Below are 18,424 nucleotides of genomic sequence, written 5' to 3'. Positions count from 1 at the left end.
TCGATGTACGTCGGCTAAATCGGGTGGTAATTGTCCGTAGGCTCATACAAAATGTTTTTTGGAAAGTATTTACACAATTATGGCATAATTTTGCTACTTAAAAAAACACAATTTAGGTTTTTTGAATGCCTTTGTTTAAAACACTGTTTAAAACATGTTTCAAACAGAGTGTTTTAAACAACTATTTGTTTTAAATACTACACTACTATAAATTATGTATGATGCTTTCTTTCTTGAAAGGGAGACATATGCATTTCAAAATCAAGCTATGTAGAGAGAATTTTCAACTTAATTAAATCTCTCGAAAATACTCTATAAGTTATGTTGGTTTACGAAATACTTTTGAGTACAGTTCGTGCTCGTTCCCACCCTATTGGGAAATTTGGGGTGCGGCAGTCATGGATCTGGCAAAAATGTAAATCGTTGGGTGCGATAAATCGTCCTTTATAAAAATGGGCAATTGGTACATTATGACGTAACAAGAAAATGACGCATCTTTTTAAAGGAAGTCTGTTATCTCATCAGGCCTTTTCAGCGCAATCCATATATTGTCTTCCAATATAACTTCTAAGATGCAAAATAAATGTAATCGTGAGTAATCGTGATTACTTTTCCAATGTAATCGTAATCGTAATCGAGTACTTCCTGATTTTGCTGTGATCGTAATCGTAATCGTAATCGCGTCATTCAGAAGTAATCGTAATCGCAATCGATTACATTCATGAAGTAATCACCCCGTGGCTGGTGGGGAGTGACAGAAATATAACCTGCGACTGCTAGATTGGGGATATCGATCTAATTTGATAGCTTGCAAGTGCCCAGATGCAGTATTTCAAAAATTTATTTCATGCGCAAGTGTTGCAACGGTTGTTGACGTGTTCATATACATGCTTTGACGTTTTGGAAATGAGTATGAAGCTACATGCTGTATCTTTTGGATATCGGCTAGAATGGCCATTTACACAAGGCAGTTACTCTTTATTACGATTTTGGATTACCTTCAGACGTAACCTAACCATGAAATTGCCCCTATGAAGAGCAGTGATTCCCAAACTGTGGGCACTGCAGCGATACTTCCCAGTATCTGCTGTTACCATCTTTGAGCATAGGTATAGCAATAAAACATCCAATCTTTTTGAAGAAGAAGAACAGATCATTGATATACGAAAGGACCCGTTTTAAAAATTATATTTTTAACTGTCTGCTTTCGAATCTTATTCCATTATCGATGTAAAATCGAGCATAATTTTAATTTAAAGATCTTGCATCTTTAACCCTTTGTGAATGGGATCGTGATTGCCTCGCCCCGCTATCCCATAATTTGAAAGGGTCCAAGCTGGAAGGAAGCCTAAAATAATTTCGCAAATAAACCTAAAGTATAATATTTGTCGGCAGATATACCAAACTTAAAAATTTCTTCGAGCTGGGTGTGATTTATTGGACGCTTCACGATTCTACGCGCCATCCTTGTGCAGGCCATGCTCTTCTACTCTGTATCATTCCAATTTTAGTATGTGTATATATTTGTATTGTATGTGTGTGTGTGTGTGATTATCACATCTGCCAGGATATGCAAACATTTCTAAAAAAATGCCCGTAATTTACGGTGATGACTCCTTATCCGTATTCGCAATTATAACAGAACCTATACAAGATTATTATAGGCTCTCCTATGGGACAGATTGGGTGATTTCTTCTGCATAATCTGATAGTGACGAAGTTAACCATGGAAATAACCCGATGGAAGTCCAGTATCAGCGTTTTTTGGGGCGTGGCTGACAAAACATTATACCGTTTCGTTATTTGAACATATCATGAACGGTTGAACATAGTTGTAGCCGAGAGACCTTTGGGCGGGGGACATATAGCGTAGTGGTGACGATAAAAGCGCCTACAAATCTGGCGGAGCCGGTTCGATTTCCGTCGGTGGTTTATCTGGGCTCCTCTTCCCACGCCGTTGCTGTTCTTCCGGCGACTAAAAAGACCCGGAGAAAGAAAGAAAGCACTCAAAAGGAATGGAAAGAACCAGACATGGGGTAATCGCGATTAGTAATCGTAATCGATTACGACGATTACAGCATTTTCAAGTAATCGTAATAGCAATCGATTACATTCGAAAAAAATCCAAAGTAATCGTAATCGTAATCGACTACTTCACATATCTAATCGATTTCTTTGTGAAAGAACGATTACTTTTTATTTGTACAATTAATATGACATAACCGAACATTCGTGAACAAGGAAGAGATATTATACTATAGAGACTGTAGGATGGAGTGACGACTGATTTAAATGCCTAATTAATATTCATCCGCAACATATTTTGTGTGCATGGTTTTGCAGCAATTATCTTGTAAAAATGAATATTTATGGTATTATTGCCCATATTACTATAAATATTTTATATTATACTGGTATTAGTGCATTGATATACCGAAATATCTATATAAGTTGAACTACTCTATTTACACTGCGCGCAATAATATTTTCAACTCCCTTTAGATCGGTCACGCTCCGCTTTGCGTAGGGAGCTACCCATTGTTACGTGTACCACTATTAATCCCACATGCAATTCAGACGGTGGAAAGTTGAGTTTTTGTTCTTTAATGCATGGTTGTCGATGGGAGTGGGTCGGAGTATTGGAGGTTGAATACTTATAACGGACTCTGTGACTAATTGGACGTCCTAATATCTTTGGCCTGATTAGTGAATATCTTGGATACTTGCGTGACGGTCTTGCGCTTGTTGCCGTACGAAGCGATGAATATGCCGGTATATCGCTGCGCAATGCGCACGGTCGGTGAATACCAGCGATGATTTATGATCCAGGGGCGGCTCGTGACAATATCGGGTGGTGGGGCAAGGGCTGCAAGCGACTTTTTATCAAGATGACGTCAAAGTAAACAAGTAACTTGGTAGTACGGTAACGACAACAGTGATTTTAACGTATGTGCCGCGAGAGGTCTTCTGGTGAGCTGTGACTTGAAGTGTGGTAACTGCGTAAACGAAGTGCGGAACAAAGCAGACTTGGACAACTAGATAATTCTAGTTGTCTAATTTCACTAAATTAGAGCGAAATGCCAGTAATCTAATTCTAATCTAATTTGTGAAATGCTTCCATGCGCTAATTCTAATTCTAATCTAATTTGTGAAATGTTCATATGCTCTAATTCTAGTTCTAATCTAATTTTTGTTTTCCTGAAAATTCCTCTTTGTCCGAGGCATATTGCAGTGAGTTAAAAAGAATATTCCGCTTGCGCAGGGAAATCCAGTGCCAAGCCGCCATCGCCTTACTTATACCGTGCACGTGCAGTAATAGTAGATATTATGACGAATATAGCCTGCTAGAGTAGCTTGTAGTCTGCGAACAACACTCTAGTTTCTAAAACTTTACGTTAGTACATCGCCATTCTGACTAACATGGGCGATGCCCACGGTTACCATAAAAGAAGTAATATTTTATGAAAGTATAGTAAAAATCGAGCCAAGCTTGGTGTACAGAAGTTCACCATTCTCATGTTTATAGGAATGCACTGTTGTTGTTGTTTATTAAACAAAAATATGTGGCGCATATCGCCTCGCGGCCTTTTGCACCACGCACTGTGATTTGATGTGAACTGCATTTTGCTGTATTCAAATCCCATATACAATTTCATTCGATTTCCAAGTTTTTGCGAACTAAGTATAGCTCTAATTCTAATTCTAATCTAATCTGGAAAAAGCTTAGTAGCTCTAATTCTAATTCTAATCTAATTTGGAAAAACTGTGCAGCTCCAATTCTAATTCTAATCTAGTTTGAAAAAAACTGTAGAGCTCTAATTCTAGTTCTAATCTAATTCAGCAAAGCTGAAAATTTTCTAGTTGTCCAAGTCTGGAACAAAGATTCGACACGGTTCATGTTCGCCCCAACACCTGACTAATTATCTGCAGAAATGGAAATGACTATAACTCGAGAGATTGCGTAAGCGTAACTGGAAAGGTCAACGAGTTCGGACACAAACGCAATTGTTATCTCATAGATTGGACATGTCATATTGAATACAAAACATGATTCTGAAGAACTACGGATAGCAGCCTCGGAAATTCGGTCCCGGTACAGCATAGGGGATTTTGGCCTTGAGGCTGGAGACTGTCACACGGACATACAGCTTACGGTCTATAGTGTCCATGTCTGCTGCAAAATCGCCTTTGGAAAATATATTACCGAATAAATACGTGATTGAAAGCCGGAAACTTGGTACACTGTTACATGAAATCATCGAGAAGTAGCCTCATGACCGTTTTCGGTATGGTACACTGTCAAAATCAATATGAACAGATCAACAGCGAATTTTGCGTAAAATTTACTGAGGAATAGGCTGATCAAGCGATCAGCTGTTAGCCGCCATCGAAAACGAAACAGCTATCGCGCTTGACAGGGGTTGTAATTGTAAGCAAATGGCCTGAAGGCCACAATTTCACGGTGAAATTGACATTGAAGAATATAAAATAAAACTAAATATTTGAATGCAAACCGAGGATGTTAGTAAACTGTTTCATGATATCATCATCTCATCAACTATCTCAGTATGGAACACAGTTAGCGTTAATACAGATACACCGGCTTTTGCGTGAAATCCGCAATGCGTTAGGTAGGCTAAGTGTCAGATCAGCTCACATCTCTACCATACTCGACCTTGATAACGAAATTGCTGCCCTAATCATTGAGTGACAACCTTGAGACTTGGCACAGCGTTGGATACTAAAATCAAGACATACCATGTAAAAGCTCATGACGGATCTAGCTAAGGAGCATCGTTAAAATCAATGGAGGCCAGTACCGGCTTCGCGTAAAATATGTTTGCGATAAATGACGAGTCAGCTCTCACTCGACTTAGGAAACGAAATTACCACCAACATAGTTCAGTGTCAAACTTGAAACTTGGTACAGCGTTCGATACTAACATTAAGACTTACCGTACCAAATGTCATGACCGATCTCGGTATGGAACATCGTCAAAATCAATGGATACCAATACCGGCTTTTGAGTAAAATCTGTTTGCGATACATAACGGATCAGCACACAATCAACTTTGGAAACAGAATTACTACCCTAAACTTTGAGTAGAAACCCTGAAACTTAGGACAGTGTTAAATACCACCATCACGACATGACATACCAAGTTTCAAGAATTATCATAGTGTGAAACACCATCAAAATCGACCTATACCAGCAAATGTCGACTAAACGCATATGACGGTAACCGAGTTCAGATATAGATACGATTGTTATATCACACCTTAGGGGCAACCATGCTATGTTGCCCTACCTGCTCGGTAATTTTATGAATAGGAGAGAGTAAATCACTGTTTCTTTATTGTGCGCGGCTTTGAGAGAATAGGCAGTGAAAGCTTGTTATGAGCGCTACCTGGGCATGCCCCGGCTAGGCATTCGCAAAGCGAAAAAACGGAAGAGAATTCGATTTTCGCAGAGACTTCGCTATACATGGGCATTTACAAGCGAAAGGACAAGAAGAATACGATTTTCGCTGGGATTTCGGTACATATAGATTGTTGTGCGTCTATAAATGGTAAAGAATTGTTATTGAACGGAATTTTAGGTGGGGCAATGCCCCAGTTGCCCTATAGGACGAGCCGCCACTGATAATAGCTATTATAGTGGCGTATTATATGATGATAGAAGATAACAATAAAAGGGCAAGCTATGAAAATGAAACGGCAAAACGGAAATAAAATTCTGAGTATTATGCTTTCACAGAAATTTTGATTCCTTTATAACCGATACTTTTTCGTAAAAGTTATGGCCGAAGAATCATTGTGGGAGGATTGGGAATCCATCACCGAGGAGGAAATTTCCCAATGCTTCGAAGGATTGGATGAGTGGAGTGGAATAAGTTGTGACGTTTGTGAAGCTGTAGGAACTCGTTTCCTACTGAGTAGTTAACTAACTACGTAACTCTCATTTCGATACTGAGAACACCAGACAAGTATAGCTACACTCAATCTGTAATCACAACAACAATAATATGAACATGCTCTCTGACTGGCACCTTTTGAGCGTGCAAGTCAGAGCGGTACGAATGTATCAGAATGTTAATATTCGAACGGTAACGCGTCAGGAATAAGCGTAATACATTTACGAGTCGCGATCGCTTGGATATAGTTTGTAGGTGTATTATGTGCAGCTACAAAGCCATATTTCCCACTGTAAGGGAACTCAAGAAGCGCGGGAAAGTGCATAAGCTCCCGTCACCAACTGAGCAAATTGACATCGACCGAGTAATGAACATTTTGAAGATTGCTTGCCGTAATTGTCATTCTATTTCCAGGTGTGGACCACGATTTGAGGAATTGGATTTAAATCTTATTTTTCCACCTGTCAAACGCTTGAATGCTGTGTTCTGTGACGTTGGTACTGATGGTATTTATCAATACTACTCCAACATTTGCCAGCAGGCAAGCAAACTTCTTGGACTGCAGCATCAGCTTCTTGCTGCATCTTTGCTCGTGAAGATTGTTGATGCACTTGTTCAAGCTGAGGAAAAAGTTTCCACTGCAAGAATGTCTGGTATCAATAGCAGGGAATGGTATATTGTGCAATTCTGTTGAATGTGTGGTGTTAATAATGAAATTTAATAGCAGACCAATCAATATTCTAGTTCCGTGTGCCGGCCTTCTATATGAATAAATATATCAATTGAAATCGTTTGGTGCATTGGTTTCTTGATCTGAGTGAGAGATACCCGGTATACCTTTATGATTGTGCTACATCTTTAAGGCAAATTTAGCTTAGGCAGAGCTCCCACTTTGAGTTGCTTTCTGGTTTTGAGCTGAATGATATCGCTCTCCTCAAAATGATTTTCGCAGATTGCGGCTCTATTATAAATTACTCTGTTAATTTTGTTGAAGTTGAGACAGCTGCTTTACTTACGTCTCCTTATGGAGCAACGTCTTGATACGATCTCCTTTTGAGGGGTCCCTGATGGAAAGAAGGAGACTGTAACATAGGCCTAATGCCCGATGAAACAGTGTACGATATTGATCTTTTGGATGCATCGATAATCTTTTCGTAGCTCTTTTTCATCCGCTTTTCGTGTAGGCTGTTCGTTTTTTCATCGGTTGCTTATGCACAGAAAATAGTTTGGTATCGGTATCAGCGGCTTTCAACGGCCACTCAATTATTACCGCATAAAGCCTTATCAATTATAGCATTGTCTACGAGTTTACGGGATTCGGCCGCGGAGAACTTATCACTGAATAAGGCATTGCGGGAAATTGATTTTAAACGTGTTCTGGGTGGAGGACAGTTGTGAAATTATTTTAGTGAGAACATATTGATGCTTCCTCGTGACATGCAAAATTTGAGCCGTCTAGCCAGAATATTTCCACCCTTTTTCGGCACTCAAATTCGTCCATGCATTTCCGAAATCGCGTATACTTTTACATGTAAAATAGGACAATCGGACTTTCGCGAATGCAAAGTCAAGCGTGACGGATCTGAACTTAGAACAATGGGTCGTCGCTCCATCCTACAGTCTCTATAATTATACCAGGTTATTGATATCGCAAACGGTTGATTTTCAAACGCCACTGCTCATTATTACGTCAGAAGAATTAGCTTTGCTATTCCTTGCGTAAGAAGTATCCACACGTAGTAAATATATATTCGATGTACATTGTACATTGTTGCGTGATTGTTAGAACAGAGTAAGCCATGCTGTATATCAGGTTATCAATACACTCCAGACGCCACTACCTCGCAGTAAGACAATAATCATCACTCTGCCTATACGGCCGTAAACCAAACTTTACGCTGATTGGTCGAGAGACAATGGCCATGGATACGACGCAGCAACGGAGGACGCTGCATTTACTTCAACATATAGTCGGCACTACGATGTATTCCTATAGCCGTGCAGACTGTATAAAAACGACAAGATTACAGTTAAATGTTTATTTCTTCATCAATAATGAAATTAGGAAAGGAAATAAAATATTTAATAACATATACTGAAATATAATGCCGAAAAACTACTGTGTTTATGAATGCAGTGCCACCAATGGCAATGAACTGGGGAAGAACAGATCTTTCCATTCATTTTCTTCCAACGCAAAGGACAGAAAGGCTTGGGAAGGCAGAGTATAAGAAGGCAGGACTATTTGTGGCATACATTTGGGCCTGAATTTGATGCCAATAAGAGTGATTTACTTGTAATTATCTAGCAGCAGTCAAATAAAAACTACTTTCCTGTGATTTCTGCCCAAGTTCAAATTTCATGAACTCATTGCATGTGCTGTTACGATACCTCAAGCACACCAGTGCAGATGAGGTCTGCTCAGCTAGAATCACTCTATCATGTGAAGCACCCAGATATCCATATGGAAAAAGAACATGACCAATCTTTGCTACATTCACATGCGTGATGCTTAGTAGTCTTGAATGGCGCTTTCTTCGTGCAATAACCCCCACAATATTGAATACCAGTTGATACTGTACTGTCATTGAAGTGATTTGAAAAGAGATGTTGCATATGGAGTACATGCTGTCTTGTTCCCCTCAAAGCAGTCCAAAATCCTACCAAAATTGCTACTTGTGAGTCGAAGAGCCCTATGTATTTACCCCATTCTGCACATCCTCTCTGTTCTGATGTTCTGTGGGCTTAGGTAGCTAATCTGCATATGACTGACTTCGTTGGCTTCTCACCCTAAGATTCAGGTGATGGATTTGAAGATTCCATTTCAAGGCTACACGATGGCGATTCTAGATCAGGATCACCAGATGACAATATCAGATTTGCATGTGCAGCATCCACAACATTGCAGGAAGACAGTTGACACGGCATGGAGTTCAGGGTCCGCCTCTTTGCAATGCGCATAATCTTCTGCTTCACCACGGAGATTGCGACTGGGAATCGCACCTCTCTTTAGACGTGACTGTATTGGTATATCTATAATGCACTAGCAGCAAAATCTTCCTTGCAAAATTGGTAGGAGCAAATTATTATTATTATTATTATTGTACACAACTGTGGTGCTTTTAGCCTGTTTAAGGCTTTGTGCTCCACGACATGACAGTATTCGAACTGATCAATGCATTTATTCTTGTCTTTGACATTCTTTCCACTCTCTCATGCATCGGCTCGCGATTCATCGGCTCTTTAGCTGCCGACTTGTAGCTCGCCTCACTGTGATTTCTGGGCTTTTTAAGTCAGTGCAACTGCAGTGAGGTCGGCGATGAGGAGTAAATGAAGCTTGTGGAAGTAGGCTTGAAATCCTGCCTTCTTACTCTGCTTTCCCAAGCCTTCCTGACCTTTGCGTTGGAAGGAAATGAATGGAAAAATCTTTTCTTCCCCAGTTCATTGCCATTGGTGGCACTGCATTCATAAACACAGTAGTATTTCGGCATTATATTTCAGTATATGTTATTAAATATTTTATTTCCTTTCCTAATTTCATTATTGATGAAGAAATAAACATTTAACTGTAATCTTGTCGTTTTTATACAGTCTACACGGCTATAGGAATACATCGTAGTGCCGACTACATGTTGAAGTAAATGCAGCGTCCTCCGTTGCTGCGTCGTATCCACGGCCATTGTCTCTCGACCAATCAGCGTAAAGTTTGGTTTACGGCCGTCTAGTTTCAAATAGTAATTGATGTTTGGTTCTGCTTAGTTAAACACAGTTTGACCGTTGCTGCTTGGCGAGCAGTAGGCCTATCTATGTGGTATACGTATGTATTGTAGGCCTACGTACACCGGACAAAGATTTGAAATTTTGTACTCGTCAAATAATACATTACGATGGTTAAAATCAACAGCTGCTGATATGTATCGTAACCGAGCCGTTCTTTGCCGTTTCTAGTGACGGCAGCTTTCAGTATCTGTATTAAGTTCACTTTTTCTTATTCTCATATGACTCTACTTGGAACGGGCGCCAATCCTTATTTCACAATTCTTCACTCGACATTTATACCTGTCTACCTGTCGCCATAGCCATCCGCTTGTACACCATGTTTGCGTGGATTGCAGGTACAATCAGGACCAAAACAGCAATTCGTCACGCACTCCAAACATTGGGATTGGTAGGGTTGTAACCAAAGTCACAACGTTCCGAGTCACAAGTCAATCTCACTTTTATAGTTTTGACTCGAGTCAAGTCGAGTCATTTTCAGTTCCCTCCGAGTCAAGTCCGAGTCCAAGTCAGCTAGTATAGGGTTGAGTCCGAGTCATAGTGTTTAGTACGAGTCCAAGTCGTTATTGTTATGTTCTTGATCTTGTTTGAACAATAACTCAATGCGACGAGGTTGCAATACAGAATCAGTATATTATCAGCAGAATAACTTAACGGCAGCGACACGGTCCAGAGTTCAGTTAAATGAAAGACCACGAGACAACAGAACACAGGGTATAAATACAAGCACGACACACGAGGAAATAATGATTGGCTGTAATTACTAATCCAATAGAACGAAAGAGTTGTACGACACTAAAACGTAAATGCACGAACATAACAGTCCTCCCCTATAAGTTGAGAGGGTTGCCCACATTTACGTAGGTCTGTAGAAATCGGTTTGCTTTCTGTTCCTGAGAGGATAACGTCTACCCGACGTACGGGCAGGACTAGCTGCAGGGCGTTGTGCCCTATTCCTGACCAATGGTTGCTCAGCTTGGGACTGTTGAGGCTGAGCAACTTCCTGTGTGGCTGTATCATTACTTGTGGAAATCAAGCGTGGTTGGAGTTGGTTTTTATGCCTTCTCCAATACCCATGATCTGTTCTTATAATGTACACAACACGCCCCAGTATTTCCGTCACCACGCCAGCAACCCACTTTGGTCCGCTTCGGTAACTGCGAGCGTAAACCGCGGAACCAATCTCGAAATGAGTGACTGATTGTCCAGGCGTAACGGGTTTTGATTTGTCGAAGGGCGAGCACAAACTTAACAAATTGCGCGGCTGTCGACCATGTAAAATCTCGGCAGGCGTTTTCCAGTCTATGCCCGGGTGCGGTGCACATCGGTACGTAGCGAGAAGTGTTTGGAGCGCGAAGTTGAGATCTTTTCCCCCGTCGCAATTTTTTATTGATCCAGCTTTCAAAGTCTGGACGAAACGCTCCGCTTCCCCGTTCGAGGCAGGGTGAAAAGACGGTGATACGATATGGCTGATTGCCAAATTAGAACAAAACGTATCGAATTCATTCGATGTGAATTGCGGCCCGCCATCCGTGACAATTGTTATGGGCAAGCCTTCGATAGAGAAGACTTCCCTCAAAGCGTTGACCACACACAAGGTTGTGGTAGAACCGACATTCATTACTTTAACGAAAGGATATTTCGAATGCGCATCGACGATGACAAGAAACATCTTATTGTTTATTGGACCTGCGAAATCCAAGTGAATTCGTTCAAAGCTTTCAGAAGTTTTAGGCCATTCGCGATACTGACGATCAGGCGCTTTCATTACCTTGCGGCAAGCGTTGCAACTCTTCACGAGATTTTCAATGTCGCGATTAATGGAAGGCCATGCGATGTAACGTCGAGCCATCTGCTTCATTTTCGCGATACCCCAAAGTCCTTCGTGCAACAATGATAAGACTCGCGAGCGAAGTGACTGCGGAATTACTACGCGCTGAAAACCATCAATATTGAGTATGACTATGTCTTCGTGCAGAGAAAGCGAATGTTTGCGAGTCGAAAACCAAGAAAAATCATCAATTTGCGTCTTTGGATTCCAATTACCATGAGTGACAGATAATTTTACTAGTTTCATGGTTTCGTCTTTCAGCGTCGCGTCGCGAATTTCATTGCGAGTTAACGGTAAGCCATCGAATGCCATATTAATAGCGTGAACGATCTCCGCGTTTTCACGAATTTCCAGTTCGTCAAACTCAGGGTCTGGACCCTTTGGTAGACGAGATAAACCGTCGGCGTTTCCGTGCTGATTAGTCGGTTTATAGCGAATATCGTATTGGTAAGACATGAGCGTTAGTGCCCATCGCTGTAAGCGTTGCGCTGTAATCACGGGGATTTTCTTGTCTGGCGAGAAAATAGCTAAAAGCGGTTTGTGGTCCGTTACGAGCGTAAATTTTCTACCATACAAGAATTGACGAAATTTAGTGACTCCGTAAATGATTGACAGAGCTTCCTTCTCGATTTGAGAGTAGGATTTTTGCGAATCGGAAAGTGTTTTGGATGCGTGCGCGATCGGTCTCTCTTCGCCATTGTGCTCGATTGAGAGGACAGCGCCAATTCCGAATTGAGAAGCATCAGTTGACAAAATGAGCTGCTTGTTTACATCATAATGAGCTAACTGCGTAGCGTCGATTACGTCGTTTTTGAGAATGCGAAAAGCTGCGTCACAGTCCGTATTCCAAATGAATTTCGCGTCTTTTTGAAGAAGGCGGTACAAAGCAGCGGCTTTATTCGTAAAATTAGGAATAAACGCGCGATAATAATTGACTTTGCCCAGGAATGCCTGTAGCTGGCGAACATCCTGAGGTTTAGGCAACTGTTTGATTGCTTCAACGGATTTGTGAGACGGGCGTTTGCCGTCCTTGTCGATTATGTGACCAAGGTACTCGATACTACTTTTGAAAAATTCACATTTCGCGAAGTTGACGGTGAAACCGTACTCGGTGAGGCGCTCAAAGAGTAGCGATAAGTTGCGAAAATGGTCGCGTTCATCAATGCCAGTAACGATTATGTCATCGATAAAACTAGCAACACCGGGTAAGCCGGCGATCATGGCATCAATTCAACGTTGAAAATTTGCGGGGCTAGATGCGACTCCGAAACATGCGTCGATAACGGAATAGACCGAATTGCGTGTTGATGACACACAAATTCTTCGCATCATCATCTAATTCTAGCTGGAAATAAGCGTCGGCAAGATCAATTTTCGAGAAAATACAACCATCCTGTAACTTGTGAAGGATCTCATCCAAGGAGGGCAGGGGATGTTGATCTATCTGAATTTGTTGATTCAATGCTTTGAAGTCACCACAAATGCGTACTGATCCATTTGATTTAGTGACGGCAACAATTGGTGCTGCCCAATCACTGTAATTGATTGGTTCGAGGATACCTTGATTGACTAATCTATCCAATTCGGTTTGAACAGCGATTTGCCTTGCGAAAGGCAAAGGACGTGGCTTGTTAAATACGGGCTTGGCATTAGCTTTCAAGTGAATTGTCAGCTTGGCATTAGCTTTCAAGTGAATTGTCACCTTTGTCTTGGTGCATCGTCCTAATACATTAGAGAAAACGGAGGGAAATTTGGACCGAAAAGATGCCAATTTGTCGTTCGAATCAGAAATGTCAATAGTATTACATGATTGCGATTTGACCATCTGCGAAGAAATTGCATCCAAAGCAGACGTTCCCTTAGCGGTCATGGAGAAAGCATCGCTCCAATCGAGACCAAAAATGTTTTGCCCACGGTGTTCGTCGAGAACCACCAATTTTAAGCCAACTCGAACTTCAGAACCCACCTGCACGCTTACAGTGCAAATACCTTTCACTTTCAGTGGCTTGTCGCCATACGCTACGAAAGAGCAATGGTATGCTGAGAGTTTCGGAGAGCCCAAAGTTTTGTACCCAGTCAATCCCACCATGGCGGGGGGTGCACCAGTGTCCCACTGTGTCGGCAACGGAATGCCGTTGATGCTGGAGTTGATCCAGAGCTGGTTTCCTACGCGTCGATATAGTTGACCGATGTCGAAGGAGAGGAGTGGCACTGAGCAGAAATTGACGGATGTGACCTGTTGCGTGATACTAGGTTTGGTTGACATGCACACAGGTTTGATATGACCTTTACGACCACATTTCTGACATACTGCATGTCGATATTGACAGTCTTTTCTCTGGTGATCGATGAAACAGCGGCTGCAGGATTTCAGTCTTTCCGGGAAGTTGCCTTGGTTGGATTTGGAAGGTTTTCTCCCCTTCTGATAACTTCCCGTCATTTTGTTGACGATGGAAGTGTCTTTACCGTTACTCTCGCCCTGGATAACCCTATCGGTTTCCAGCGTTCTCACGTATGTTGCGGCTACTTTGAGAACGTCGTCAAGGGATGGATTGGTTTGTGTTAGACAATGCCGTCTCACATCCGCGTGCGGCGTTTCTTTAATGATGAGATCGCGCATTAGCTCATCAACGTAGCTCTGATCACAGCCATCTCTTGAGCATATGAAGTTGCAATCCTTGGAGATTCCGCGTAGAGAAGCGATCCAATCGGCGTACGATTGTCCCGGTTGCATTTTACAGTTGTAAAATTCGTACCTGGCTGCTTGCACATGAATTGAGTCCTTGAAGTGTGTAGACAACTTCTCAGTCAACGCGTCGAAAGTTTGCGCACTGACATCAGCAGCACCAATCAAATTACGTAGGAGCGAGTACGTTTCAGGTCCAACCCATGAGAGTAGACACGCTCTTTTCTTCTCCATGTTGGAAATGCCGTAAATTGCTAGGTGATGGTTGAATCGTTGCAGATACTGGTCCCATTTCTCCTTTGATTTCACAAATGAATCAAACTTGGGAGCGGTAGCTTCAGATGTTGACGCACCGGGACTCAACCTCTGCGCTAATTGCGATATGGCTTGCTCATGCTGCTGCTTTTGCTGTGCCATCTCTTCTCTGTGCCGAGCATTTTGCTGCTCCATATCTTCTTTCCGCTGTGCATTTTGATTTGCCATTGTTTCATGTAAGCTCGCCATCATTGCCTGCTGCTTCTCGAGCAGCTTCAATATACCTGAATCCATGCTTTATCTTCGTCGCAGAAATAACTATGAATCCGACTTCTGACACCAATTGTTATGTTCTTGATCTTGTTTGAACAATAACTCAATGCGACGAGGTTGCAATACAGAATCAGTATATTATCAGCAGAATAACTTAACGGCAGCGACACGGTCCAGAGTGCAGTTAAATGAAAGACCACGAGGCAACAGAACACAGGGTATAAATACAAGCACGACACACGAGGAAATAATGATTGGCTGTAATTACTAATCCAATAGAACGAAAGAGTTGTACGACACTAAAACGTAAATGCACGAACATAACAGTTATGTTCTCAGATCAGTTTTCAGATCATTCCGGTTCAACCCACTTTTTTCAACTCTGCTCGAGTGATATATAGAATGGCTCGTGTTCATAATATAGTAATTTTCATCAGTTTTCACATTTTACGGCCCCATTTCCAAGTATCAGTACTAATAGACGAAATACAAATAATGTGGTAACTTTACTATTCTTCGAAGTTACATGGAATGTCTGTCTTGGCCGTTCTGGTCTCGAGTCACATGACTTGCATGACTCGAGTACAAGTCGAGTCAATACAAAAAATGACTCGAGTCGAGTCAATTCACGCATTTGAAAAAATGACTCGACTCATATCTAGTCACCAAAAAATCTCGACTCGAGTCATTACAACCCTGGGTATTGGGGCCCCATAGGGTGGTCAGTTTTCAAGTTGATGACTGAATTTCGTCAATAATATTGGTAATTGCATTATATTGCTATTCATTCAGATTTACCGGTAGAGCTGGGGACACGTAATTCATAATTATAGCATCTGGTATGTTGTTATAATAACTTTATTGTATGTTGTTAATTCGTGACCTCCCGTCTTTTATATAATCAAAAGATACTGTAGTCGCCCAAACGTAGCAGACTAAAAGAAAAACTTTCGTGAGACGCACACACAAATTGTCATGTCTTCATTCCTCTGTAAGTGCCCCGGTTGGCATTTGCGTTGTTGGAGCTCATATTGGAAGGACCGGACTATTCGTCACGCCCACAGAGCGCGGCTACTGACAATGGATACATACCCAAAGTTTTGACCAAGGTCATTCTTTGGTAGCACACTGTGTGGAGTTGCATGTTGGCCGAAATTGCATACGTCTTTTGGTGTGTCGTGGCGGGGTAATGACCGCCACCGAAATGCCTATTCCTATAAATTATGCATGCTTTTATTCTTGAGGGGGAGCGGTAGGCATTTCAAAATCCAGCTATTTAGAGACAATAAATCCCGAAGCTCGAAGAAAATTTTCAAGTTAATTAACTCTCTTCAAAATACTTTCGAGTCCCCTTCGAGCTCGCTCCCGGTCCTATTGGGGAGTTTGGGGTGTGGCAGTTACGGATCTGGCAAGAATGCAAATAGTGCGACGAATAGTCCTGCATAGACTTGGGCAATGGGTGCCTTATGGCGTAACAAGCAAATGACGTATGAGTTATAAAGAAAGTTGTTATCTCATCAGACCTTTTCATCGCAAGTCTTATATTGTCTTCCAATATCTCTTCTGAAATTAGTTCTAGGAAGCAAAACAAATGTAATCGTGAGTAATCGTGATTACTTTTGAAATGTAATCGTAATCGCCTACTTCCTGATTTTGCTGTAATCGTAATCGTAATCGCGGGTTTCACAAGTAATCGTAATCGCAATCGATTACATTCGTGAAGTAATCACCCCATGTCTGGAAAGAACTAGAGCAGTGGTCGGGAACCTTTTTTGTCCGAAGAGCCATATTGACCCCATATTTTCCATCTTAACTTCCAAAGAGCCATACATTTTATTCAACTAATACGTCAGAATTGAAAAATCGTGACGTCATGGTAGTGCGAATTCGTCGACTTTCGTCAGTTATAGGTAGGTTCGTCTTGACGATATTCTTAAATGTGAGGATCCGTGGGGACATAAGTAGGCAGAGCCAAACATGATGGTCACTATACAGCAGCATGCATACCCACTGTAATGTGTGATGCGTCTGTGACGTGGCTTCAGGGGAGGCACGTGAGGCAGTGCCTAACCTGTCAAGTAGATTTTGAACATTTTGACTACGAAAATCACGCAACTTGCCTATTTATTGTTCGAAAATATAACGTGAAAGGGGAGGTAAGGCATAGGTGAGGCACCGCCGGGATTAGCATAGCGCAATTCATCATAAATATCATAGAATTTATAATAAATGATAACACTGGTCAACGCATATTTTTAGGCACACAAAGTGTGGAGAAGAGAGTGGGTGGAGAGTGGGTTTGGTGGTTCTGAAGGGCGCTGATTCCGAAAATGACCTTTGTTTTTTCAAATTGGCTCTTGTTTTGGAGATAACCCATGGGGACGACATGAGGGTTCTTTATAGTCACTTATTATCTATTGAAGTGAAGTATAAAATTAGAAAAAACTACGATTTTCTTCTTGCCAAGTGAAATATTTAATGGTAAATACAGTAATTTTGGACTTTTTTAGGGGTACAAGAGCCAATCTCTAATCACTAATGTGATATTCGTAATCAGCAACCTCAAAAACCCCAGAAACGACTCTTAGATGTTCTGCCCAATTTTTTTTTCGTTCTGTTGACCAGTGTAATAATTGAATGTAATTGCCATACCGATTCCGATTCAGTTTCTCAATTCTCAAAGTATTCGGCGGTAACACAACGTTGTGCCACACGCCTATATTTGAACAGTAGCTACAAAGCTACGTTGTCAATCAAGAACGTGGATCACTATGGTGTTGTTTGTAATTTTTATTTGTAATTGTGAATGTCACTTCCACGGAGTTCATTTATCGCCATAGATCAGGAAGACAATGCGTATTTGAAAACTGCATTGTCATACAGGCGTCGCCTTGACTGCTATTCTCATTGAGCAATCAAGGCATTGTGCAATCCGAGATTTCGTGGCGCAGGCGGGACATCAACTTAGATTTGTGGGTCCGAGCAACTTAGATTTGAGGGTCCGAGCCCCTAACCCTGAATAAGTCACTGAATTCACCTCTTAAAGACATGTTTATACTGCCACAAGAATAATTATACTGGTCGTGCTGAAGATTTAATAACAAGTTGCTACAATATTGATAAATAACGCACAAAATTAGAATTTTCGCAAAGAGCCATACTTTATGCCCAAAAGAGCCATATATGGCTCGCGAGATATAGGTTCCCGACCACTGAACTAGAGGAAAGGGCCGCGGCTTCAAAAAGATCAACAACGAAAAGAACTGTTCATGACATCGCATTGTGTCTTATCGCATTGTACATAGTGTGTGACTTGTTCAGATGAAAAATGTAACTCAACGATTATCATTATTTGAAATTGACGACGAAATGCTCGTGTGTTGGACAACAATGCAACATTGTTTCAGTCGTAAATGTTCGTGTAGACAAGCATATTAGCACGTGCAGAAAATATTCTTTTAACGGCAGCTTTTTTCTGTAAGTGTGCCGCGAGCGTTTTAGAATTTTTCTAGTGTGCCGCTGCTGGAAAAGTTTGGGAACCACTGATGTATAGCCTATACGAGGGGTTATAAAGTGATATGTGTTTCTTGATTTGGTTGCAACTATTCGTTCTATCATTGACTGTCATTGCCGAAAATTAGTTGTCCTGTTGTAGAGCCATAAAAACCACAAGGTCAGTCACAAGA

General features: G+C 41.4%; 1 protein-coding gene and 1 pseudogene across 1 annotated transcript; both read right to left on the bottom strand.

Moving 5' to 3' along the window:
* Window positions 1-1,430: 1,430 nt before the first annotated feature.
* Window positions 1,431-1,530, bottom strand: LOC145434722 (U6 spliceosomal RNA; annotated as a pseudogene).
* An 11,246-nt stretch (window positions 1,531-12,776) lies between these two features.
* LOC145432823 (uncharacterized) lies at window positions 12,777-15,062 on the bottom strand. Its single transcript, XM_080309630.1, has 2 exons — window positions 13,227-15,062; window positions 12,777-13,196 (listed from the first exon to the last, which is right to left on the bottom strand). Exons 1-2 carry the CDS (start codon window positions 14,757-14,759, stop codon window positions 12,777-12,779), a joined length of 1,953 nt encoding a protein of 650 aa, XP_080165756.1. The 5' UTR covers window positions 14,760-15,062.
* Between the last annotated feature and the right edge of the window lie 3,362 nt (window positions 15,063-18,424).

This window comes from Botryllus schlosseri, chromosome 2, assembly GCF_051294905.1.
Source record: "Botryllus schlosseri isolate E-star chromosome 2, Bs_hap1, whole genome shotgun sequence".
In the NCBI taxonomy this organism is placed as follows: domain Eukaryota; kingdom Metazoa; phylum Chordata; class Ascidiacea; order Stolidobranchia; family Styelidae; genus Botryllus; species Botryllus schlosseri.
The sequence above is the reverse complement of the archived record's forward strand: the minus strand, read 5'-3'. Positions and strand labels throughout refer to the sequence as shown.